The sequence below is a fragment of the Scyliorhinus canicula genome, chromosome 15, assembly GCF_902713615.1.
Source record: "Scyliorhinus canicula chromosome 15, sScyCan1.1, whole genome shotgun sequence".
Taxonomy (NCBI): Eukaryota; Metazoa; Chordata; class Chondrichthyes; order Carcharhiniformes; family Scyliorhinidae; genus Scyliorhinus; species Scyliorhinus canicula.
Genome location: NC_052160.1, coordinates 99639150 through 99666915, shown reverse-complemented (window position 1 = coordinate 99666915; position 27766 = coordinate 99639150). Strand labels below are relative to the sequence as shown.

General features: G+C 44.4%; 2 protein-coding genes across 2 annotated transcripts in view; both read left to right on the top strand.

Annotated features, from left to right (window-relative positions):
• The window catches only part of LOC119978408 (NADH-cytochrome b5 reductase 3-like), a 35714-nt gene extending 32914 nt beyond the window's left edge, over positions 1-2800 (top strand). The window contains exon 9 of the mRNA XM_038820035.1: positions 1183-2800. Coding sequence (XP_038675963.1) covers positions 1183-1355 — 173 coding nt within the window. The 3' untranslated portion in view covers positions 1356-2800. The remainder of the gene's footprint in view (positions 1-1182) is intronic.
• A 9723-nt stretch (positions 2801-12523) lies between these two features.
• The window catches only part of fance (FA complementation group E), a 47326-nt gene continuing 32083 nt past the window's right edge, over positions 12524-27766 (top strand). The window contains exons 1-5 of the mRNA XM_038820368.1: positions 12524-12715; positions 15024-15236; positions 18489-19143; positions 25813-25857; positions 26668-26721. Of these exons, the coding sequence (XP_038676296.1) occupies positions 15028-15236; positions 18489-19143; positions 25813-25857; positions 26668-26721 (963 nt within the window). The 5' untranslated portion in view covers positions 12524-12715; positions 15024-15027. The remainder of the gene's footprint in view (positions 12716-15023; positions 15237-18488; positions 19144-25812; positions 25858-26667; positions 26722-27766) is intronic.

The following is a 27766-nucleotide window of genomic DNA, read 5'->3' as shown; positions in this document are numbered from 1 at the left end:
CGCTTTCCCTGCTCAAACTGGTAACTGGAAGTGGTGTGAAGTTAATTTGATTAAACTTCCAAGTGTGTGTTGGGGGGAGGGGGGTTAGGGTTAGAAAAAGGCTACACAAGAGACCGAACACAGCAAATCTTTATAATTTGTGTAGATTAATTAAAATTTAGTAATGAGGATGCTTCTCAAACTTTGATATGCATGGCCATCTCCATATCAAGTATATTCTTCCTGTGAGTAAATTAACACACTGCTTATTTGTCCCATGCCATCCTCTATTTTAAATTTGAACTTGACAATTAATTAGTGTGAACCCAGCCAGCAAATATCAGCAAGCTGGTTATTCACAAGCACATTAGTAGCTGTGCACCAACCTTCCCTTGGTTACATCCAATCATCTTTTTCTTCCCAAACCCCAGGAGCAGTGGGGCTAAAAATGCCCAGGTTGAGGTCAACTAATTTAAGATTTAGTACTAAACACTTGTGGTTGATTTAGAATAAATAATTTGAGAGATTGAAAGCTGTGATGCACTCCTGTAGATCACTGTTTAAGCAAAGTTGATTGCAACATTTTGAAAAGAGGAAATGAGGGAAATGAAATGGGATTAGAATACTGTCACAGACCCAAGTGGGCTGCATGGCATCCTGTGCTGAAATTTCAACAAAATCTGATATCTTCTGCTATGGCTCATTGGCTCCCCCAGTCATATTTTGTAATTGGAATAATTAAGATTATTCAGAAGAATAGATATTTGTTCTAAAACCACCTAGCCCAAACTCAAGGATTTATTGCAGATTTCCTCCACAATGAAGTGTCAGCCAGTGTAACATTAATTTGAATCAGTTCAATTTCAGTTCTCCCTTTTCCTACTTTGCCTATTTTCCTATTTGAAATCTATCCGGAAACCTAGCTTTTTAATTTATTAGTATTCATTGAGGATGTGCACATTGCTGATGAGGCCACCAGTATTGCCGATCCCTCATTGCCAATGAGAAGCAATGATGATTTAATAACTCCATACTCCATCCGCTTGACCTGGCATTTTCCTGATAAAGTAAATGGAGCTTCCCCCTAATGCTTCAGACACATGCCTAAAGGACATTAGCTCTTGAGAGGCACTATTTTTTTTTTTTTTTTTGGAACTATCCAAATGAATCTGTAATTTGATGCAAAATTATTTTTCTATTTAGGCTGGGATTTCAGTGAAGGCTTTTTGAATTCTGACATGATGAAAGAGCACTTGCCTGCACCTGGTGATGACGTCTTGATTCTCATGTGTGGCCCACCTCCCATGATTCAGTTTGCATGCAACCCCAACTTGGACAAACTTGGCTATGCGCAAGGAATACGCTTTGTTTACTAAGTTGAGATTCCTTTGTTTGGGCTTGGGGGAGGGAACTGGGGAAATGATGCGCAAACTAAATGGAAATATTTGCACTTTGAATGTGTTTGCCTTACTGATACTGTATGCAAGTTACATTTAACTCTATGTTCTCTATCAAGTGTGTATCTATACATGCATGTATAATGTACTGTCAGTTAATCTGTTTGAAAAGCATAAAATTGAGAGCTTCATATGTGGTATGCATATCACAAAATGTATGGATTTACACAGTGGTCATTTTCTACTGCAAACATTTTGGATGTCCAGTTCCTTTTTTAGACTGGCGTATTTCAGAAAGGCAAACAAAAGGAACAGCAGTGATATGTTGGTGGATGCGCTGCGATGCGATCTTCACCATTTTATAGTTGTTTGTACTACACACTAGCACTGAAGAATGTGTAAGTCAGTAATCTTTACATGAAACCAGAACCATCGGTGATGAGTGATTCAGCATCATGCAATGCAATAATCTTTAACCTTTACGCATTTATTGTCTGCATTCAAAGGGTGTGGGGCTAGGCAGTGTAAGAATGAGCACACTAATTTCTCATATTTCCCAAGATTGAAAGGACAAAGTTTCCCCTGGCACAACCTGTCTGATTTTGTACAGTACTACCCATAACTGGTAATCTTGCTCAAAAGACCATTTGGGTAGTGATTTAGAAAGCTTCAGCAGCCCTTTAATGCTTGTGCAAGTCTGTTAGGACATGTTGTTTGGGTAGTGATTTAGAAAGCTTCAGCAGCCCTTTAATGCTTGTGCAAGTCTGTTAGGACATGTTGTTGAATGTATCATAAGATGCAAGTTTACCAAAGTTATTAACATGCCAGCTGAATCTAGTTCAGTAGCAGCAATAGTCTGAATACGTCGAATGATTCTGTTCAGACTTGAGACAACATCTTGCTGTAATATTTTATTACTGCCTTGTCTGTCTGATTTTGGTCTTGTTAACCCATATTTCCTGGTAATTGCTTGTCATTCTCAATGAAGTACTTGTGCCTTAAGTAACCATTTTAGATTATTTTCTTGATTTTTACTTGGTGGACATCTTAAAGGCTTTCTATCAAAATCTGTACTCCTGCATGTTTTATTTGATCTAGTTTACAGTAGCTGTAATTGCTTATTTAAGATATCTTGTATCTGCAATTCCAAATTGAGTTTGACTTTCTTGGATCCGAGAACTCCAGTCGTTCTGTTGGAGAAACAATGCCACATACTGAGAAAATCCTTAACTCACATTGCACTTAGTGATGGTGCACCAGGGTAAGGTGTACCAGAAAAACAAATCTGTTGCTTCAATCATTAGTTGAAGTATAATGGGCTTTTTAAAAAAAATTGTCCTGAAGATTCTTTTGGTGAATTTGGATGATCACGTTTCTGAAATACAAATGTATGTCACAAATAAAATCCTTTTTGTGTATTGCAATGACTTGAAATTTTATTTTAAATGTTATATTAGTGTCACAAGTAGGCTTACATGAACAAAGTGAAGTTACTGTGAAAAGCTCCTAGTTGCCACACTACAGCACCTGTTTGGGTACACTGAGGGAAGCAACAATGCTAACCACTGTGCTAACATTGCTTTTAAAGAATTTGATTCTGTTAAAACATTTTGAGCACTTTTTTTCATTCTGAGGCATGTTGTAGAGATGCCGTATGCCTGCACTCCTGCCATCTTTAGGGATTTATGGACTTTTACACCAAGGAAGGCCCCTTTTGTTCCTCGAGGGGGATAGAACAGTGTGCCGAATGTTGTGCCGAGTTTGTCCGAAACCAAGATCAAGCTATCCCACTCACTGTCATTGAGATGTGTTCCATGTGCCTATCCAATAACCACTTGAAAGTTCCTAAAGTCTCTGACTCCACTATCACAGCAGGCAGTCCATTCCACACCCTAACCACTGAGTAAAGAACCTACCTCGGACATCCTTCCTATATCTCCCACCCTGAATCTTGTAGTTATGCCCCCTTTGTAACAGCTACATTCACCTGAGGAAATAGTCTCTGAACGTCCACTCTATCTATCCCCCTCATCTTATAAACCTCCAAGTCGCCTCTCATCCTCCTCTGCTCCAAAGAGAAAAGCCCTAGCTCCCTCAAACTTACCTCATAAGACCTATCCTGCAAACCAGGCAGCATCCTGGTAAATCTCTTTTGCACCCTTTCCAATGCTTCCACATCCTTCCTCAAGTGAGGTGACCAGAACTGCACACAATATTCCAAATGTGGTCTCACCGGGGTCATGTACAGTTGCAGCATAACGCCACAGCTCTTAGACCCAAGCCCCCTGTTAATAAACGACAACACACTATAGGCTGCCTTCACAGCTCTATCCACTTGAGTGGCAACATAGAACAGTACAGCACAGAACAGGCCCTTCAGCCCTCGATGTTGTGCCGAACAATGATCACCCTACTTAAACCCACGTAACCCGTAGACCCATAACCCAACAATCCCCCCATTAACCTTACACTACGGGCAATTTAGCATGGCCAATCCACCTAACCCGCACATCTTTGGACTGTGGGAGGAAACCGGAGCACCCGGAGGAAACCCACGCACACACTGGGAGGACGTGCAGACTCCACACACAGTGACCCAGCCGGGAATCGAACCTGGGACCCTGGAGCTGTGAAGCATTGATGCTAACCACCATGCTACCGTGAGGCCCCTTCAGAGATCTGCGGTCATGAACCCCAAAATCTCTGTTCCTCCATTCCTCAGAACCCTGCCGTTGACCTTGTAATCCGCATTCAAATTTATCCTACCAAAATGAATCACCTCACACTTATCAGGGTTAAACTCCATCTGCCATTTTTCAGCCCAGCTCTGCATCCTATCAATGTCTCTTTGCAGCCTACAACAGCCCTCCACCTCATCCACTACTCCACCAATCTTGGTGTTATCAGCAAATTTACTGACCCACCCTTCAGCCTACTCCTCCAAGTCATTGATAAAAGGACCCAGCACTGATCCCTGCTGGTAACTGGTCCGCAGTCTGGAAAATTTCCATCCACCACCCTCTCTTCTAGGTGATAGCCAGTTACATATCCAATTGGCCAAATTTCCCTCTATCCACACCTTTACTTCATGAGCCGATCATGGGGAACCTTATCAAACGCCTTATTAAAATCCATGTATACGACATCAGCTGCTCTACCTTCATCCACACACTTAGTTACCTCCAAAGAATTCAATCAAATTTGTGAGGCAAGACTTGCCCTTCACGAATCCGTATTGACTATCCCGGATTAAGCTGCATCTTTCCAAATGGTCATAAATCCTATCCTTCAGGACCTTTTCCATTAACTTACCGACCACCAAAATAAGACTAACTGGCCTATAATTGCCAGGATCATTTGTATTCCCTTTCGTGAACAGAGGAACTTCATTCGCCACTCTCCAGTCCTCTGGCACTATCCCTGTGGACAGTGAGGACCCAAAGGTCAAAGCCAAAGTCTCTGCAATCTCATCCCTTGTCTCCCAAAGAATCCTAGGATATATCCCATCTGGCCCAAGGGGCTTGTCGACCCAAAGCAACTTTTGAAAAACCTAATGTATCCTCCCTCAACATCTATCTCCTCCAGCCTACCCACCTGTATCACACTCATCCTCAAAAACATGGCCCCTCTCCTTGGTGAACACTGAAGAAAAGTATTCATTCAACGGCTCTCCTATCTCTTCTGACTCCATGCACGTTCCCACTACTGTCCTTGACCGGCCCTAACCTCACCCTGGTCATTCTTTTATTTCTCACATAAGAGAAAAAGCCTTGGTTTTCCTTGATCTGTCCTGCCAAGGACTTCTCATGCCCCCTCCTATCTCTCCTAAGCCCTTTTTTTTTTAAGCTCATTCCTTGCTACCTTGTAACCCTAAAGCGACCCAACTGAACCTTGTTTTCTCATCCTTGCATCCGCTTCCTTTTTCCTCTCGACAAGACATTCAACCTCTTTTGTGAACCATGGTTCCCTCACACTGCCATTTCCTTCCTGCCTGACCGGGACGTACCTATCAAGGACACGCAGTATTTGTTCCTTCAACAAGCACCACTTTTCATTTGTGCCTTTCCCTGACATTTTCTGTCCCCATCTTATGCTCCCTAATTCTTGCCTAATCGCATCATAATTACCCCTCTCCCAATTCCTTGCCCTACCGTATGGTGCTATCCCTCTCCATTGCAATAGTGAAAGACACCGAATTGTGGTCACTATCTCCAAAGTGCGCTCCCACAAACAAATCTAACACGTGGCCCAGTTCATTACCCAGTACCAAATCCAATGTGGTTCTGCCTCTTGTCGGCCTATCCACATTGTGTCAGGAAACCCTCCTGCACACATTGTACAAAAACTGCCCCATCCGAACTGTTCAACCTATAGAGGTTCCAATCAATATTTGGAAAGTTAAAGTCACCCACGACAATTACCCTGAGACCTCCACACCTATCCATAATCTGTTTTGCAATTTCTTCCTCCACATCTCTATTACTATTTGGGGGTCTATAGAAAATCCTAACAACGTGACAACTCCTTTCCTATTTCTAACTTCAGCCCATATTACCTCCAGTAGGCAGATCCCCCTCGATCTGCCTTTCTGCAGCTGTTAAACTACCCTTAATTTAACAATGCTGCTGCTCCTCCACCTTTTTTACCACCTTCCCTACTCTTACTGAAACATCTATACCCAGGAACTTACAACAACCATTCCTGTTCCTGTTCTAACCATGTCTCCGTAATGGCCACAACATCGTAGTCCCAAGTACCAATTCACGCTCCAAGTTCACCTACCTTGTTCCGGATGCTCCTTGCATTGAAGTAGACACACTTCAACCCACCTTCCTGTCTGCCGGTACACTCCTGCGACCTTGATACCCTCCTCAGCATCTCAACACTGGCTTCTGGACTACAGCTCGTTTTCCCATCCCCTCTGAGAAATTAGTTTTAAAACCCCCCCCCACCGAAGAGCTTCAGCAAATTTCCCTCCCAGGATATTGGTGCCCCTCTGGTTCGGTGCAAACCCACTGGTCCCACCTTCCCCAGAATGTGCTCCAATTATCCACTTAACTGAAACCCTCCCTCCTACACCATCCCTGCAGTCACATGTTTATCTGCACTCTCCCAGTTCCTCAACTCGCTAGCACGTGGCATCGGCAACAAACCACTCCTGGCTCTCCGTTTCCACCCTAGCTCCCTAAATTCCTGTTTTAAATCCCCGTCCCTTCTCTTACCTATGTATCTGGTACTGATGTGTACCACGACTTGTGACTGTTCTCCCTCCCCCTTGAGGATTCTGAAAACACGGTCCAAGACGTCACGGACCCTGGCACCCGGGAAGCAACATACCATCCGTGAGTCTCTTTCGTTGCCACAGAACCATCTATCTATCCCTCTAACTATCGAGTCCCCAATAACTATTGCTCTCCTGCTCTTCCCCCCCCCCCTTCCCTTCTGAGCCACAGGGACGGACTCAGTGCTGGAGATCTGGTCACCGTGGCTTACCACTGGTAGGCCGTCCCTCTCAACAGTAACCAAAGCGGTATACTTGTAACTGAGGGCAATGACCTCAGGGGATCACTGTACTGACTGCTTTCTCCCAGCTCCCCTCTGTCACCCATCTATCTTCATTAGGTTAGGGGGGGGTGGGGATTGGGAAGATAAATAATTGAAAGCTCATATTAGAGTCAGTTATGGTAGCAAGATGGTAAATGTCCTATTCGGCTTCAGATAGTTGCAAAGGAAAGGGCCGGAATCTGGCTGAGGAATAGAAAGCTTTGGTGTTCCCAATATTTAAGTTATTGCTCACAACATCAAACGAGCCACACCAACAACTTGAAGATAGTGGCCAAATGTCAACTGTACACATTATTGATGTTGTATTTACAATTGATGTCATCAAGGTGAAATATGTTGACAAGAAATAGGAAAGAGCCTAGGTCCTTGGGAGACATGAGGCAATGGAGAGGAGAGAGATGAGATGTGATTTACAGATGATTCTCTGATAAGAGTCCAACCAAGAAGCAGAGTCATAGCATGGCAGCACAAGAGGAAAATATTGTGGATGCTGAAAGTCTGCATTAAACTGCTGGAAATACTTAGCAAGTCTGGAAAGAAACCACCTGGGCTGTTTTGGTACTGTGCTAGGAGCGGAAACCGGATTCTAGGGATTGAAACGTGGAGCTCTGAGAAAGGTGAACATTGATTTGGGAGGTAATGTGTTCAAGGACTTTAGAGAGGAATGGATGTTGTCCACACTATCGGTTCAAATTGGTGTCCCTTATATTTGTGGGAGCAGAAATGAGGGCTGTGCCAGGCTGAGTGTAATAGTTTTAAAGGGCATCGAAGGTGTGTGTGCGCTTGAGCGGATAAGTAGTTGTAGAAATTGATTGGGGAATAGGGGCAAAGGCTTGGTAATTGATGTTGAAATTGCAGTTGCAAATGAATGATTTTTTTTTTTCTCAGTAGTTGACGTAGTAGGAGGTAGCGTTGGGAGGGGAAAGGTTGCGTGTAGAGAGCGATGAGATATCTTGTAATGAAGTAAGATCTCTCCAAGACCAATAAAGGCTAGATTGAAGAAACTCCACATCACTGGGGGTACAAAAGGTTGACATTTGAGGATTTAATAAATTTACTAAGGGGTACACACTAACACTGGTCAGTGTGGGTCGTGACCCACTGTGGGTGTGGGTGGTTGTCGGGAGGGTCACAGAGCGATCGGTTGTGCCAGTTCTGCAGTGGTCCCGGTCACATAAGTGTCCCAACAACCGCTACCGACTTACATGGAAATAAACGAGGTTGTGAGGAGTCAGCAGCAGCAAAGAGCAGATCACGTGCCCTGCGCGCACACTTGATGTCAAGCGTCATTCAGGTATGTGCTTTTGACACCAAATCACGAACCGTGTTGCTTACATTTTCCAGCTGCTGGTGAAAATTAATGCTTCAGCCAGAGAATCCAATAGGCAATTTACCTATTGGACAGGATCTCCTAGAGCTGCTCGGGAGAATCCAGGGCGGAACACCAGTGCTAGATCCCAGCTTTATTGTCCATGTGGAGTTTGCACATTCTCCCCGTGTCTGCTTGGGTTTCACCCCCAAAAGATATGCAGGGTAGGTGGATTAGCCACGCTAAATTGCCCCTTAATTGGGAAAAATGAATTGGGCACTCTAAATTTATATTCAAAGAAAACACTGTATCTACTGTGTGTTTAGAATGCAACTTCCTATTTTGGGAAAGAGGCGATGTGGAGAAGTATTGGATTTGTTTTTACTTTGTTAATCTATGTGGGTGAGGTAGCCTGGTGGTTCGATCCTGGCCCCGGTCACTGTCCATATGGAGTTTGCACATAAGTTCATAACATATAGGAGCAGAATTAGGCCATCCGGCCCATCGAGTCTGTTCCACCAAATGGCGGAGATGTTCCTCATTCGCTACCTACAATGTTACAGACCAAGAGATTGATTGCGAAATCAGTCGGAGTATTTCCTCCCTACAACCATGACCTAGGAGCAGGAGTAGGCAATTTAGACTCCCGAGCCTAAACACCCTCAATGTGATCATTGCTGATCCCATCCTGGCCTCAATTCCATCGTCCTGCCTGTTCTCCATAACCATTCAACCCATTACTAATTCTGTCTAACTCCTCAAATTTACTCACTGTCTCTGCATCCACCGCACTCTGGGGTAGTGAATTCCACAGATTCATAACCCTTTGGGAGAAATAGTTTTCCCTCAAATCTGTTTTAAATTTGCTACCTCTTATACTATGAAATGCTCTTTTAGTTGCTGAAATTACATCTAGATAACTCTTATAAAGGTAGTAAGCCTCTTGGGCATGTTTTATGATTGCTTCATAGTGGTGCTCAACCTGTGATGAGACTTCATCTTGAGCTTGTTTTATTAATGGTTAATACTGATCTATCTTGTTCAGTCAATGCATTTATGTGTGCGTATATGGATATTTAGTCCGTGCATTAGACCTGTACTTTGTGTCAAATCTAGCAATGCTACCCTTTATTCCAGCCGCTTTTTTTGTCTCTAGGTTGCCAATGGGTACAGAAGTATAATGGAGAATATGCTGACGCGGTGGATATAGGAGACCATTCCTAAACAATAGCAGTTAGAAAAGTGTGCACTCAATTAGAAATGAAGGAACATGATCAGATGAAGCACAAATAAGAAAAGTTGCACATGTCATTTTGCATTGGTCAGGACTCTGCCACATGATAGATCACGACAAAAGACCCAAAGTCCATCTAGCAAGTCGATTTGCACACTTAATGCCATGCAAGGTTGACATATTGTTTACTATGATGTACGAAAAGGATACCGTTTGTATCAAAATTGCTCACAATAGATGTTTGGACCTATTGGTCAGACAAGGCGTGAATTAGTTGTACATTCAGTAGTCAGTAAATTCAGGTGTCGAAAGTTACTTTTGGTTTGGGTGTTCCATAGAAGTACATTCATATGTCCAATATACAATTTGAGAAATTAACTTTTTTGTGGGGGTTGGGCTAAATTGGAGGAATTGATGATGATCTAAATTGACTGACTTCAGTGTCTGATAGTTATTTTAAATTACAATACTGGTTTTCTGTAGTGGCCACAGTGGGAAAACAGGTTAAGTAAATTTATATGGGCAGCCTGTGGTCTATGACATGGGATCTGTTTGATACCAGAATTCTGAGCAAAGAACAAAGACAATTACAGCACAGGAACAGGCCCTTCGGCCCTCCCAGCCTGTGCCGATCCAGATCCTTTATCTAAACCTTTATCAATCTCCTATTGAAACAAATAAGATTATCTATCTGCAAATAAGAAAAAAAAAATCTAACCTTAAAATTAGAAGTGTGGTAGATATTAAATAGGTTATTATTGTGGGAAGGGAGGTGTGGACTGGAACGTGGGAAGACGCATTCCAGAGGATTAATGCGTCCTCGTCTAGTTTTAGGGTAAAAGACCCACATGACTGTTGCAAGGATGAGCTGGTTCTTTGCAATGGTGGAGGATAGGTGTGATATTGTGTGGGAAGACCCACGAGCCACATGTGTTGGGCATGTCCAAAGCTGAGGAGGTTCTGGCAGGGGTTTTCGGATGTTATGTCTGAGATTCTGGAGGTGGGAGTGGCCCTGAGACCAGAGGTGGCGATATTCGATTTGTCGGAAGATCCAGCAGTCCAGGTGGGGAGAGAGGCTGATGCCGGAGATGGATTTTGTTATGTTGGTGGGACTGAGCCCCCGAAGGCAGGGATATGGGTGAGTGACGTTGAAGGTCAAGTTAGCTTTGCAGGGTTTGGAGGCGGGTTTCACCCGGAGGAGGAAACCGTTCACTGATTTCCTCAAAGTGGATGGAGAGGTCAGTGAGGGGAGGGGGAAAGAAAGAGAGAGATGGGGGGTGGGGGGGGGGGGGGGGGGGGTAAAAGTAGGAAGGTGGGGATTTGTGGTTTCTATTCATGTTGAGGTGTTGGTCTTCTGATATTTTCATGTGTGTATTTATGGAAAAAGCCAAGTAAAAATATTTTTAAAATTAATGTAACAGATTTTTCCTTTCCATGTGCAGGCGATTCTGTTCTCTTCTGGTCACACATTTTGCCTAGATTTTAGTTCAATTTTTAAAACTACTGCTCCCTCTCTATTCACACAACAATTGGTGGAAACAATCTGTAAATAAATAGCGGTGGAGTGGAAAGGAAATTCCATTTCTTCTGGCTAGGGTTAGTCCTACCGTGTGCTACATTGCCAAGGCAATTTCTTGTTGCAGGTTATTTGGCACCTAAAGCCACACCTCTAGCAACTTGCCTCTTAAAGCAGGTCCTTGGTAGAGCACAAAATTTGAGTTTCCATGAATTATTTGCTGATCCTCCTCACATTTTGGAAATGCGAAAAGGTACATCGTTCAATTTCTTGTTTTGATCATGAACAATCCTTATCGTATTTATCATATATCCTATTTTTCATGTATGGAATGATCTGCCTGGACTGTATACAGAATAATACTTTTCACTGCACCTCAGTACATAGAACAGAAAATATCACCCCCTCAGCTTCCCAGATGATCCTCCGTTCATCCAGCTCCAGTTCCCTAACACAGTCTGTGAGGAGTGGGAGATGGCTGCACTTCCTGCAGGTGAAGTCAGCCAGGACACCGGTGGTCTCCCTTACCTCAAACATTCTGCAGGAGGAACATTCCACTGCCCTAGCTGCCATCACCTCTACTTAGTCTCCCAGTAAAAAGGAAAAAAAATGTTAATAGCTTATCTGCTCACAGCACTGAGTCTTTTTTTTTAGGTTAGAGGAGGAGGGGGGGGGGGGGGGGGGAGAGGAAGAGGTGACAAATCTAGATAATCGTGATTAAAGCCTTTGAGCTTCTCCCTGCATCTTTCCCTTTCTAATCTAGTGACTGAAGCAACATTTCCCAGTTGATACGGCCCCCCAATATTATGAAGTCACAACACTGACCAGGTGAACACAATTATTTACACGTTCTCAGTCTGACGGGCTGAATGCTGCATCGGCATTATGTGATGCCAACTGAAACAGAACTGGGTGTTTAAAGTGGGTTTTTAAAAAGCTGTTTAGTCTGATTGCTAAATTAATTTTACAGGCTATGTATAATGTCCTGTGTTTAATCACATGTTCTGACATTATTGAGTTAGTTGATCATAGCTACAACCTTGGGCACAAGTACTGGTGGCAGCAGTTAAAACCAAAAATTACAGAAAGATGCGAGAACTCGGATCGATTTCTACTCATGATCACTCCAGTAATCCTTGCCACTTTAAAAACACTGCAGCGTTGAATAGGCTGCAAATTCACACTTGTCCCTATCCATTTGAGTGAAATGTCAAGAGGCTATGGGATTGCTCCCCAACAATCTTCATAAGAGAGGAAATGGGGAAGATAAAAATTTTAAAAATGGGGAATTCAGCTATTCAGGGGCGGCAGGGAGAAATGTACAAATATGTGGTCCAAGTTGGCAGTTGCATGATGTCTTTTACTCAGACTACATAACTCTGCATATCAGTTTTGAGTGAGTTCTGCACTGAATCACCAACAAATCCCGGGGTTGATCCCCAGATTAGATGAAGGACAGGGACGTGCATGTTGTGAGTTAAGTAGTCAGTGTGTGTTTACAGTGCAGGCTCTCCTGCGACTTTCCCACCGCCCGAACTGAACGGCGCCCCGGATTTCCCGCCAAGGGCACCGGAAGCTGTGCGCGCGAGATTTCTCGCCAAACAATCTGAACGGAAGTGACGGTGGAAGATTCGAACCGCCCGCGGAGACTGAGGAAAAGAAACACCGGGTTCCAAACTGGGTGTAAACACTGCGCCTGGGCCGAGCCGGGTCGGGTGAGTGGGCCAGACCCAGGCACCTGCTGCATACCCGGGCGGGGAGAGTCTGTCATATCCATGGGGTGATTGAGGATCCGACTGACAGAGTATCAGAGATAATCTATGCTGCAATGAATTTACTGTGTAAATCCCCTCGTCGCCACATTCCGGCGCCTGTTCGGGTACACTGAGGAAAATTCAGAATGCCCTATTCCCCTCCCAAGCATGTCTTTTGGGACTTGTGGGAGGAAACCGGAGCACCTGGAGGAAACCAGCGAAGACACTAAATTGCCCCTTAATTGGATGAAAATAATTGGGTGCTCAAAATTTACTTAAAACTTTTTTTCAAAATTAGCAGGTAAAGTGGCAGAGATGGAAGGAACAGAGCGTCAGAGTTTTTTTTTTAAATTTAGATTAGCCAATTAGTTTTTCCAATTAAGGGGCAATTTAGCGTGGCCAATCCACCTACTCTGCACATTTATGGGTTGTGGGGGTGAAACCCACGCAGACACGGGGAGAATGTGCAAACTCCACACGGACAGTGACCCAGGGCCGGGATCGAACCTGGGACCTCAGCGCCGTGAGGCGGTTGTGCTAACCACTAGGCCACCGTGCTGTAGAGCGTCAGAGTTAGTGGTAGAGTGTCAGATCGATAGTGATAGTGTCACAGATCAATAGTGATAGATTGTCAGAGAGCCATAGTGATAGTGTCACACATCAATAGTGATAGAGTGTCGGAGAAAGAGACTGAGAATGTCAGATAGAGTGAGAGTGGGAGAAGTGACAGAGATAGCTAGAGTGAGATAGTGTCACAGATAGAGAGACCATCAGAGATAGAGTGGCAGCAATAAATAGAGTGACAGTGCGAGTCAGATAGAGGTAGATATTTTATAAATTTTTTTTATTGGATTTTTGAACATTTTGCCATTATGTACACAGGATATGATGTATATATGTAGGCATCCGTTTGTGCCGGCGAGGCACTTCTGGAGGGCAATCCTCGAATGGGTCTGGTGCCGGTGTTGCCCCTCGCTTCTCCCGGCTGGATTTTGTGGCCGTTGTCTTCTCGTGCACACTGCCGCTTCAGCCGCCCCTCCCGTCTTCCGTCTGTATTCTGCTTTTTCTCTGTTCCTGTGGATGTCAAGTTGGTTAACGTTTCCCTGCCTTCCCCCCCCCCCCCACCTACTTCCCTGGCTCTCCTCTATTGTTCCCTGTCTCTTCCCTCCTCCCCCACCCCCTGTGGTTCGCCTTTCCTTCCTCTTAGACTGAGTTGTCCCGTCCCCCCCCACCCCCTCCTGGTTTATCTCCCCCTCTCATGCTTTGGCTGCTTTCCCCAGGTTCCTGGCTATTCTTCTGCTTGTTTGTTGGCCACAAACAAGTCCCGGAACAATTGGGTGAATGGCTCCCACGTTCTGTGGAAGCTGTCGTCTGACCCTCGGATGGCGAATTTAATTTTCTCCATTTAGAGAGATTCCGAGAGGTCCCGACAGCCAGTCTGCAGCTTTATGTGATGCTGCTGACCGCTAGCCAAACAGGATTCTATGGCGGGCGACCAGGGAGGCAAAAGCAAGGGCGTCCGCCCTCCTCCCCAGAAATAGATCTGGCTGGTCTGAAACCCCGAAAACCGCCACTTTCGGGCATGGCTCCATCCTCACCCCTACCACTTTGGACATTGCCTCGAAGAAGGCTGTCCCGTACTCCACAAGTCTGGGGCAAGACCAGAACATGTGGGCGTGGTTGGCCGGGCCTCTTTGGCACTGTTCACATCTATCCTCCACCTCCGGAAAGAACCTACTCATACGAGTTCTTGTTAAGTGGGCTCTATGTACCACATAGAGGTAGATATAAATGTAAATGGCATCACGGGACCATAGGTTGCTCTCTTGCCCCATTTAAGAGCTGACTGGTGGTGATTTAACCTTGGGTTCACCACACCTTCATGAATAACCTCAGGGAATTTAACCTACGCTGTTGGCATTCTTTCGTATCACAAACCAGCTGTCCAGCAAACTGAGCTACACCCATGGAAATTTGGAGGATGGGATTCATAGGACAGTGAAAGCAAAACAGGATAGAAGAAAGAGTAATTAAAACAGCAAATGGAAGAGGGAAATGTAACAGAAAAAGAAGGGAGCATGTGCAATTCCCATCTTACCTAAACTATAGAGAGATACCACAGAGGAGAATCCAAAATAGCAGATATGTGTAATAGGCAGAGCTGTGAGAAAGGAAGAACTGGGAAAGCAATAGCTTGCGAGGGAGGTAAAAATGCTGCCATGTGCAAGATAATTTTTAATGTGAACACTTTTTATTTGTGATTTGGTAGGAGAATGAAGGACTATAAAGAGCTGCTGAGACAGTTTGAGAAACCATTCCAAATGCTGCTTCACGCAATGACCACAGGTGTATCGGGAGCTACTACTGCATTTCATGTTCTGCATCGTATCCAATCGAAAGAGCCTCTACATTGGAGAACCTTTACAGAGACGTTGTGTCAGCCTGAGATTTCATTAGAAGGAAAGGAAGAGAAGCTTTGTCTGTAAGAACCTTAAATTGTGGCCATTTCTAACAAATGTGAAATTTTTAGTGAAACTTAATCCACTTCACTTAAGTCAATGTGCCATGCACAGGGGTTGAGTTTAAGCTTCGCACGAAAGTCTTAGACCTAACCCCAGCTTGTGTCAGCTATGGCTCAGTTGATTAACACTCTTGCCAATGCGTTAGAAAGTTGTGGGTTAAGAACCACTCCAGAACTTGAGTACAACAACCTAGGCTCTCACTCCAGGGCAGTACTGCGTTGTCAATAGTGCCGTCTTTTGTAAAATACATTAAAACAAAGCCCTGTCTGCATTCTCGGGCAGATGTGAAACATCCTATGGTATTACTTTGAAGATCAGGGGAGTTATCCCTGGTGTATTGGCCAATATTTGTCCCTCAATCAACATCACAGAAGCACCTTATCTGGTCAGTCTCACAGTAGTTTGCTGTAAACATTTAAAAAAAAAGAAAATTTAGAGTACCCAATTAATTTTTTCCAATTAAGGGGCAATTTAGCATGGCCAATCCACCTACCTTGCACATCTTTGGGTTGTGGGGGCGGAACCCATGCAAAGACGGGGAGAATGTGCAAACTTCACAAGGATAGTGGCCCAGAGCCAGGATTGAACCTGGGACCAGTGCTAACTGAGTTTGCTGTAAACATAATGGCTGCCGTGTTTCCTAATTACAAAAGTGACTCCACTTCAAAAGCACTGTGGGATATCCAGTAGTCATGGAAGTATAAATGCAGATCTTTTTAACACTACAGTGTGGTACTGAGCTCGTGGATGTTTAGTGTACCATCTTTAAGATCAGGCTTCTGGACCAAGGCTCTAGCTTTCCTTTAAGGTGGCACAGTTCAAAGAGCAGGGGTCCAGATTAATATTTAACCCTCAACCAGCACCATTAATTACATTTACCTTTTTTAAATTCAGAACACTCAATTATTTTTTTCCAATTAATGGGCAATTTAGCGTGGCCAATCCAACTAACCTCCACATCTTTGGGTTGTGGGGGTGAAACCCACGCAGACACGGGGAGAATATGCAACCTCCACACAATGACCCAAGGTAGGGATCGAACCCGGGTCCTCAACACCGTAGGCAGCAGTGCTAACCAGTGTGTCACCATGCCGTCCAACATTTATCTAATTGCTGTGTTTGGGATCTTGCTGTGCACAAACTGTCTGCCCAGTTTGCTTTGGACAATGACTACAGTTCAGAATTGTTATCTCCTGAAGCATTTTGAAGTGCCCTGAAGATGTGATTTGTGAGTCTTTATTATTTTCAGTTCTTTTCTCCGTACCATTTGTCCCATCTTTGCCAAGAGGACAGGACAGGTATTGACTTGCTCTTGGGCCTCTGCTGTTGACCCAACTGTGAGGAGATCCATAAAATGTATATTGTGACATTCGTTCTCTCCTTGAGTTGGTAATGCCTTTCCTCCTGTCAGTGGTGTTTGTGACTTTCCGTGTCCACTAGGAGCCTTTGCCTGTACTTGTACTTGCATGAGCCCACTTGGTGTCCATTGTATTTTATCACACGGACTCAAATTTACTTTGATGTGACAACACTAGAAATATAAATTGCTGCATCTGGAAAAAATCTGTCTCGCCATTTATAGCAAAATCAGAGGCTAGGAATCCAGCAGCAACTTAACTCATTGCCTGACTCCCCAAAGCATGTCCACCATCTAGAAGGCACAAGTCAGGAGCATGATGGAATACTCTCTAGGCTGCAGCTCTCAACACAATCAAGAAGCTCCACACCATCCAGGACAAAGCCACACTTCATCCACTATCTCAAAGGTTCAATCCCTCCACGACCGGTGTATAGTGGCAGCAGTGTGTACCATCCACAAGATGCACTGCAGCAACTTGCCAACCCTTGCAATTTGTGACCCCTGGAAGGAAGGGATCAGCAGATGCATGGGAACACCATGACCTGCAGGTTCCCCTCCAAATCACACACCATCCTGACTCGGAAATATATTGCCGTTCTTTCACTGTCACTGGGTCAAAATCCCAAACAGCACTTTGGATGTACCATATGGACCGCAGTGGTTCAAGAATGTGGCTCACCAGCAACTTCTCAGGAACATTAGTAATGAGTAACAAATGCTGGCCCTGTCAATGATGTTCACATTTCACAAGAGAATAAAAGAAAACAAACCAGTTAACTGGGATACTGAAGCAAACTCTTTGACCATAATCCCCAAAGTCTTCATGGTTAATGGTGGCTGACGAGAAACCCAATGAGCAAATGAGTTTCAGAGTTCTGACTCGCATTGGAGTACAGTTTCATTGTCGGTGGCCATCTTTGACTTTCCCCAATTGGTTCTTCATATTTGTGTTTGAATTTGAACAGAGAAGGCCATCAAGCATACCAGCTGAGCCCAGCAACGATCACAGTGAATTAGGATGAGTACCCTGGCAGATTCCCACTCCTCTCTCTCTCTCTCTCTCTCTTCCCCCCCCCCCCCCACCCCCCCCCCCCCCCCCCCACCCCCCCTCCCCGGCGCACATGCACACCACCCCGCCCCAAATCATGCCCTCCGCCTGGAGATGTTGAGAATCATTGTAAAATAAACACTGCTTCAGTGAGCTCAGCTGAGACCAGGACTAGAACCTGAGACTTAGTCTATGAGGCTTAGTACCAGACAGGCAGTGCGTTTACTTAGACCGTGGACTTTGATAAGTCTTTGATCTGGCCTGTGTGGTGTTACACTGAACGGCTGCTCTTCCAGTCTTTTTCACATTCTGTGCACTTAAACTACATTGCAGTTTCCTAAATCACTGCAAGTATGACTCCTTCATACTTTGACGAAAATTGATGTGGATTTATAAAAGAAGGCCACCTTCATCAAAAACTAGATTGAGATTGTCTGTGGTTGTTTCATGAAGGTCACGTACGGGCAGCCGATTGACCAGGCCTTCATTCCATCAGTGTCATTTTCATTTCAACTCGAGTCCCAGAAATAAAAGTGCCTTCCTATCATCTCTGCGCATCCTATTTCAATGATATGGCATTAGAGTATTAAAATACTCGCTGAACAATACATTATACATAGGGTAAATGATATGTTATCACTAATAACCTCTGGCTTTTCCCGTGTTTCTGCAAAATTGTGTTACTCGGGCAGCAAGCACACTGGGGTTATGTGTCAAAATAATAGCAGGGTTGAGAGGGATTGTGGGAACAATGCTACAACTCGCATCTGAGCTCTAATGGTTTCATTGTTTGCTCTCTTTTAGAAAACCACTGTTTTATTTTTTACCAGTGATGGTCAGAAGAAATCTTTTGTCATTTCTTCACCTGGGGAATACAGTTGTGCCGAAAGACTGCCTGCATCATCTCATCATACAACTGAGGCAAAATCCAGATGCTGATCTCTGGACACAGAAATTAATTGATGTTCTGGAGCAGGACGTGGTAGGAGGACTGTGTCATTTGGTACCCCATTCTCGTACGGAGCATTCTGCGCAGCAGTTGAAAGGTATCTGTCAAAAGTTAATGGGGGTTTCTGAAGAGCGGTCAGATTCTAGTAAAAGGTTCGGATGGTACCTCAGTCAACAACCAAAGAGCAATGATAATAAATCCTTTGAAGATACGGAAGACAAGTCAGTGTTAACAGAGAACACTAAAAAACGGAAAACCTTCATGAAAGGTGCATCTCCTTTGGATGACCATGAGCAAAATGCAACAAAGAAAATCAGATTGACACAGGACATTGTCTGCTCCAATTCCCTTCTTGGCACCGAGAAGCAAGATCTCACAATAATGCCCGGGAGCTTGGAAAATGAGCAAGTAATCTGCCCAGAGGTGCAGAACAAGTTGGATACCGTTGAAGTGGAGCAGAAAACACCTCTCAACACAGAGAAAATGATTGATTTACCAGAAAATGTCAAGGTACAAGTCACCTCTATCCACTTGTGTGTTCAACAGAAGCTGTTCATTGTGAGTTGCGCACCTAATTTGAATGATTTACTTTATCCAGTGTTGTGTGTGTTATCTCTCCAGTACCTGGTACAGTTGGATTTTTTAAAAACCTGGTAACATTTTGGAAATGCGATTTTGTCAGTCAGACACACCAGGCTTGTGATTGGTTTGCATTCTGAGGATGACCCAGTGTACCTATGATACACTGCAATAGGAAGGAAGGGCAGGCACATAAGATGGGAGGGATTGGATTTGTTTATTGCCACGTGTACTGAGGTGCAGTGAAAAGTATTTTTCTGCGAGCAACTCAAACAGATCATTTAGTATATGAAAAGAAAAAATACATAATAGGGCAGCACAAGGTACACAATGTAATTACGTAGGCACCGAGGAAGAGAGGAGGGGTAAACCCAGAGGGGTAAACCCGTTTCATCCAACTCCTCAACCTTGAAGTTTCAGTTTAGTGCAATGATGGAACTTTCAACCCAGTCCGAAGATTTTACATTCAAGACCCATTCCAGCACGTAAGCATATTTAGGCTGCCGAGGGAATGCTGCACAATCAGAGGTCTCTTATGAATGAAATGTTTATGGTCCAACCTCCCAGTTTATGGGAATATAACAGATCCCATGGCACTATTCAAAGAGGAGCAGGGAGTTCACAGTGTTCCAGCTCCTATCCATTAGCAGGCGTTTTCTTTGGGGCTACCTGAGGATGTGGAAGATGAAATGTTCCACTGTTTTTCGTAATTTTTGTCCTTTCTTGCTCTTGCATCTCATCATCTGGTCTCACTCCCTGTCCCTGTCTCCTATCCCGCCCATCACTATTCTGCTTAATTATTTGTTTGTCTTGCCCCGAGCCTTTTCCGCCCTGAACAGAGCTACAACTTAATCTTATCCATACATGGCACAAATTGCTGGTATTCTTGGAGAATTCTCTTGTAGAACATACAGTGCAGCAGGAGGCCATTCGGCCCATCGCGTGTCCACCAACCCACTTTTAAGTCCTCACTTTCACCCTATCCCCGCAAACCAATAACCCCTCCCAACCTTTTTGGACACTTTAAGGGCAATTTAGCATGTCAAATCCACCTAAACCTGCACGTCTTTCGCAACTTGTGGGAGGAAACCGGAGCACCCGGAGGAAACCCACGCAGACACGGGGAGAACGTGCAGACTCCTCACAGACAGTGACCCAACGGGGAATGGAACCTGGGTCCCTGGAGCTGTGAGCCCACAGTGCTAACCACTGTGCTACCGTGCTGCCTCCTTTTTCCAAAGTTTACCGTCAGCGTAACTTTGTCCAGGTCCTCTGTTCCTCTCAGTTCTTGACCCAGCACAACCTTCTAGCTCCCATCGTAGCAATCTTCAAGTTGGGCGTTAACTTTGCACTGCCCTGCAAATAAAAAAGTCTTTCCCTTCCAAATGAGATCCTCTTGTTTGTACTCATCCAGAATGACCGCATAGACAATCTGAATCTGACTGAACCCTGACACTTGAATGGGATTCTTTTTCCACTCTGTCACTAAGCTCACTCCCACTTGGTTACCCATTTCAACATGTTCTCGTGCCTAGCCTGCTGTGGAAGCAGTAGGGGATTCATCTCTAGATCTTGCTTTGGACTAACGTGCTTTCTCCATGTTTCGTTTCTTTGTTGTGCCCCACCTTTCACACCTCCCTCAAGATCCTCAGTGATTAGCATTCCTCCAAGCATCCATGGTGCCATTTTCATACGACTCTCCCTCTGTCCTCATCTAGTCTTTACGCTGAGCAATTTACAAATGGTATTTTGGTATCTTATACAGGAAACATGTTCACTCCCCGAAGGTTGAATTGCAGTGTAGCTTATGTTCAAAAATTCATTATCAAAACTAATAATCGTGATTACAAATCTGCAAATATTTAACAATCATTCAGTGACAAAAATAGACAACCAAATTCAGCAGGTTACAGGAGAGTGATGAATAGGATATTAAAAAGGGAGCGTTGAATTAAAATGATAAACCAGCACACCATTCCTACAATACAGTGACTGAAGTTCAATCAGATACATTTCGGAATTTAAATACTTCATTGAGGAATTGAACCATTTAGGGAATAGGGCCACGTTGATACTTTTCATTCCCGTAAGATTCAGGGCGGAATTTAATTGAACATCTGAGTTGCCGTGAGTGCTCTGGACATGATAGAGATAAACAGTTCTGAACTTGGGTAGCTTGCATTTGGGATTTTCTGAACTTGGCACAGATATGAACTCAGTTCTGTTCCAAGCTTTATGACTAGTACTGAGGGCCGAAGGTCAATCTCTATGGACACTTCTGCATGCTTTAATCTGGGCAGTTTCCACGTTTGTGAGACCAGGGTGCCTTACAGTGGACCCTGATTGGGAGAGGCATTGGCATGGAAAAGGCACCAGTCTGACAGTGGCCATTCATTGGTGCAGTCCCTACCTCTCAGTCCACTTGCCAAGCAACCAGCATTCTCTTCTCATACAGTATAACTTGTTGCTTTTCCCTTATACTGGTATTCTCGCAGTATATTCTTCTGTTCTGATGAGTGCAAGACAAAAACTTTGACATTGTCTCTTTTTCAGCAGTCTCATGTACGTTTGACTTTAGCCACAACACTATGATCTTTTTCTTAAATTTAGAATATCAATTCTCTTTTTCCAATTAAGGGGCAATTTAGCATGGCCAAATCCACCTACCCTGCACATATTTTTGGGTTGTGGGGTGAGACCCACGCAGACACGGGGAGAATATGCAAGCTCCACATGGACAGTGAGCCAGGTCCTTGGTGCTGTGAGGCAGCAGCGCTAAGCACACCGCCACCCTGCCGCCCACAACTCTACGATCAACCCTTTTGAACGCCTTTGTTGGAATAATGGTTTTGGTTGTTACCAGCTTATCGCCATTTTTACAAAACAAGCTTACACCATTAACCACTGTGGATCGTCCAGCCCGGCTACCATAGTAACCACTTAGCCATGAACTGCACCACAATCTTAGGGAAGTGGTCTGTCAAGACAATGGGACGTAATTTGGAACAACAATTGTTGCTCCCATTGATGTGGAGCTATCTCCTTAGCGAAGTACGCACTCAAGACATCACATAATGCAGTTCTGGTCGACTCATTTTAGGAACGATGTGGAAGCTTTGGAAAAGGTGCAAAGGAGATTTACTGGAATGGAGAGTAGGTCTTACGAGGAAAGGTTGAGGGTGCTAGGCCTTTTCTCATTAGAAGGGTGAAGGCGTCTTTAAAGAGGTTTATAAGATGATCAGGGGAATAGATAGAATAGACAGTCGGAGACTTTTTCCCCGGGTGGAACAAACCATTACAAGGGGACATAAATTTAAGGTGAATTGGTGGAAGATATAGGGGGGATGTCAGAGGTAGGTTCTTTACCCAGAGAGTAGTGGGGGCATGGAATGCACTGCCTGTGGAAGTAGTTGAGTCGGAAACATTAGGGACCTTCAAGCGGCTATTGGAGAGGTACATGGATTACGGTAGAATGATGGGGTGTAGATTAATTTGTTAATCTAGGACAAAAGTTCAGCACAACATCGTGGGTCGATGGGCCTGTTCTGTGCTGTATTTTCTATGCACTATGTTCTAGAGCACTAAACACACAGCTGAAGAGGCAGATAAGTTTGGCTGGAATTTTGTCCAGGACTAGCTGATTTACCAGGTTTAATTCCCAAGCGCACTCACAGAAGACATCCCATGATTGGGTCACAGGAGGTTTTCTTATCAGTAAAATCATCGGTAATTGGGGAAAAGTCCAGAGATGTCATATCACCAGCAACATCTGCGACTTGTTTATTAATGACATTGGTAGTGGGGAGTGGCTGGGACTGATCTCCATTAGAAACAGCAATGATCTGAAAGGACCAGGAACTGCAACTTTCACCTCTCCCCATCCCTTCAGACTCTCTCCCTTACGACCATCAATTTCCCTCTTCTTCTCAGCTGTCCAGTCTGCATTTTACTGTTCCATATATCTTGGCAGTCGCTGGCCGATATGACTATTAGTGGGAACTACTTCTGCTTGTGGGACTCTGTCCGTTCAATTCCCTCTCTCTTAAAACCTGGAAAAATCAACCCCTCATTTCTATCCCAAATACTTGCTATGATCTTTCGGACTGGCTTAATTACCAGCACCTTTTCTAAAAATATTCATTCACAAGACGTGGGCAGCGCTGGCATTTTTTTGCACATCATTCTCTTTGTCAGGCAGCTGTCGATCGCTATACTCTTGCCTTTACTTACAATATTCTCCTTCCTCCCAGACCCTGACTGCTCCCAGTATAGTAACCAAGTCAATGGGACCATATACGGGCAGTAGATGACAGTCCATTCTGAGATTTTCTAAAATTGTTCCCTTGCTGCGATATGATTTTCATATGACTCCAGTGTAATTCAGAGAGCGAGGACAAGCCTAGTCTCTTCCTATCACTGGCCTTTATGTGCGTTAAGAATGGGGAAAAATGGTGTGTGTATTAAGGGAAAATTTAGCGTGGCCAATCCACCTACCCTGCACATCTTTGGGTTGTGGGGGTGAGACCCACGCAGCCATGGGGAGAATGGCACACGGACAGTGACCCGGGTCCTCAGTGCCATGAGGCAGCTGTGCTAACCACTGCGCCACCGTAAAACAGTATGTAAATGCAAGTTTTTTTCTTTATCTCTTGATATCAGCACTTAATTAGCTATGAAGTACTTTCTAGGTTATGAAAGACACTAAATATGTGAAATTGTTCTCTCTTATGGTCACACAGTTGTGACACTGCATTGTTCACTGGTCTACAGGCTACTGAATATGCGGTTCTACTTAATTAACATTTATATAGTGCCATTAGCATGATGAAACCTCTCGAGGTGCTTAACCCCAAACAATTTCCTTGGCAACTGCTAACACTGGTCCCACTCAGCTTGAAGCCTTCATTCCTGTGCCTTTCCAAGGTTCTAATTCACTGCTCCAATCTCGCTACCATTAATGGTCTCTCGTCTCTCTCCCTGTAATCTCCATCATCACTTCTAATTTTAAATGTGAGCAGTTTAAGGGCATCTTTGCCCTCTGTGTCAAAACTACATACTCGACTGCCTTTGCATTGTGCACTCTTGCCTCTCACTCCTCTCGGCCTGTCTGCCAAATAAACCCCCACCGTCCATCACTATAAAGGAAAACTCTTCTCGGTCACAAAGCGCACCTTGTGGTAATCCTGCAGAATTCTTTGACAGGTTTGCAGGCGTCTCCATTCTCCCAGATCAGTAGCCCTTATCCCAGTGTGTGTGTGTCCTTTACCTTTTCTCTTGTCATAGAGTGGCAACAATTGTGGCTGAGGTGCTGACCACAAGGAATCCCACTGCTATTAAACATAAGTTTTTCCCAACCTGACCCTAAATAAGTGAATCAGAGTTGTCTTCCACAATCACTGATCAGAGGGATAGTTTGAGGTGGGCAACATGGAGAGTTACAATTACAATCACACTTGATTCACAAAATCACAGAATTGTTAAGGTGCTGAAGGAGGCCGTTCAGCCCGACAAGTCTGCACCGGCTCTCCAAACGAGCTTCATGACTTAGTGCCATTCCCCTGCCTTTTCATCATAAACCCGCACGTTATAAATAGGTTAAATCCACGGTAATATAGATTTTTGAGTTAGTAACACAGTAAATTGAATTTGGTGCATAATGACCTGCTGTTGCCATTCGCTATAGAGATGGCACTATAAATGTTGTTAGCTGAATTTGTCCTTAATAGGCTAAAAGACATATGTCTCCTCCAGCTCCCTGTGCGATCAAAGGAGATTCACTGGTGTAATTAGGTTGATTCCGAAGTTGAGAGGATTGGCTTACGAGGAGAGACTGAGTGGAGGGGGACTATACTCATTGCAATTCGAAAGAATGAGGGGGAATCTTATTAAATTCTGAAGGGAATAGATAAGATAGAAGCAGGGAGGTTGTTTCCACTGGCGGGTGAAACTAGAACTTGAGGGCATAGCCTCAAAATAAGGGAGAGCAGATTTAGGACTGAGTTGAGGAGGAACCTCTTCACCCAGAGGGTTGTGAATCTGTGGAATTCCCTGCCCAGTGAAGCAGTTGAGGCTACCTCGCTAAATGTTTTTAAGGCAAAGATAGATAGGACTTTTCACAGTAAAGGAATTAAGGGTTATGGTGAGCGGGCGGGTAAGTGGAGCTGAGTCCACAAAAAGATCAGACACGATCTCATTGAATGGCGGAGCAGGCCCGAGGGGCCAGATGGCTTACACCTGCTCCTAATTATTATGTTCTTTCTTATTATTTAAAGACATGGAAAGTCATTAGATGGGATTTTAAAAAAATTTAGAGTACCCAATTAATTTTTTCCAATTAAGGGGCCAATCCACCTACCCTGCATATCTTTGGGTTGTGGGGGTGAAACCCACGCCAACACGGGGAGAATGTGCAAACTCCACACGGACAGTGATCCAGAGCCGGGATCGAACCTGGGATCTCGGCGCAGTGAGGCAGCAGTGCTAACCACTGCCCCACCGTGCTGCCCCTTAGATGGGATATTTGACAGAGCGAGCCTGGCTGATTCTGTGTTTCCAAGTTACTAAACCTGCTGATTGATGTATATTCTGTTTTTCTTAAAGTCTTCAATATCCAGACTGAGGGATCTGTTTGAGACTGACTCGGATGTAAGTGTTTTGTTAACATCTTTTTCCACGCTAAACAAAAGTTGTTGGCGGATGCTGTTATTCAAACGGTAGGAAGACATTTTCAAAAGCCTTCTGTTTTATTGGACATTTTCAGCACTGCTTCTACTCCCGAGAAAGTAAAGCCTTGTTCATCTGGCAGATTAGTATTGGCAGAAACTAATCTTTACTAATTGTATTATTCAATGCACTCGTATTGGGGTCCATTCATGATTAGTGCCATACAGCAGTAGTGATGTACAATGTATTTAGTTTTCAAGCCAAACCAGTAAGTTCAGGGCACTGCCTCCACCAACCACGGTGATGGAGAAGGGACCACACATGGTGCTAGTGCGTTCCTTGTACAACTACCTAACAATTGTGTTTTGCAGTGGATTGTGCTACCCCCTGCCTCATCCACTCAGTTCGGGGATTAACTGGGTTGCACGTGCTTTTCTCCCCCAGTTATTAAGCTAGGTCTGGTTGATGGGAAGCGTAACTATGTAAATCAAGTTGATGATATGAATTAAGGGCTGTAATTATATGATACCTCATCAATTGAAGTGGAGAAGGAGGTGTTGAACATTAGAACAGGCTGCTAGTCAGGAATGAAACCAGTTTTGTTTGCTTCTCTACCTGTGAAGGCCATGCTGTGATTGCGCCGGGAAACTGAATTCTGCTGGCCTGTTAATTGCAGCCCAGCTATGATTGCTGAATTATTTTTGAAATTAAGTTAATTGTGTTTGTGATGGTTTTCAAGTTGCAATCTGTAAGCTATTTTTATTGATTTTGTTCCCCCTCCTCTCCTTTCAGAAGTTGGGAACATCTCAAGAACTAAATATCCTGAATGAATGTGACCCAAGCCAGGTAGGACCAGGGTTTTTCATCCTGTTTGCGGTGAACTGCGCTTCTTGTTGCCTTTGTTGAATTGGTGGCCTGTTCTGCCAAGTCTGAACGGCTGTGACCTGTGTTGGGGAAGCTCTGATGTGATCCAACTTCTCACTACCCAGGAGATGCTTTTCTGACCGTGATTGTAATTGGATTGTAATTAGTATGACAGTGCTGACAAGGGGCATTTACTCAGTAATTATTTGCTCACCACTGCTCAGTTTGGATTCTGTTAAGGCTACATGGTTCCAACCCTCATCACCGCTTTGGTCCATATATGGACCGAATAACTTATTCCAGAGGTGCATTGAGAGTGACATTGAGGCAGCATTTGGCCAAGTGTGTCATCAAGTAAACGTAAAATTGAAGTGAATGGAAATCAAGATGAAAATTCGCCACTAGTTGGGGTCATACCGAGAGCAAAGATGGCTGTGTTCATTGGACGCCAATCATTTCAATCCCAAGACATTGCTGCAGGAGTTCCTCAAGGTAACGTCCAAGGTCCAACCATCTTTACATAGTTTACATAGAACAGTACAGCACAGAACAGGCCCTTCGGCCCTCGATGTTGTGCCGAGCAATGATCACCCTACTTAAACTCACGTAACCCGTATACCCGTAACCCAACAATCCCCCCATTAACCTTACACTACGGGCAATTTAGCATGGCCAATCCACCTAACCCGCACATCTTTGGACTGTGGGAGGAAACCGGAGCACCCGGAGGAAACCCACGCACACACAGGGAGGACGTGCAGACTCCACACAGACAGTGACCCAGCCGGGAATCGAACCTGGGACCCTGGAGCTGTGAAGCATTGATGCTAACCACCATGCTACCGTGAGGCCCCTTCAGTAACCTTCTTCAGTGACCTTCTCTTCATAAGGTCAGAAGTGGCGATGTTTGCTGATGAATGTTCAGTACCATTCACAATTCCTCAGATACTGAGTCCGCATGTAGAAAGAACTGGACAATATTCAGTCTTGGCAAGACAAGTGGCAAGTAACTTTAATACCACATAAA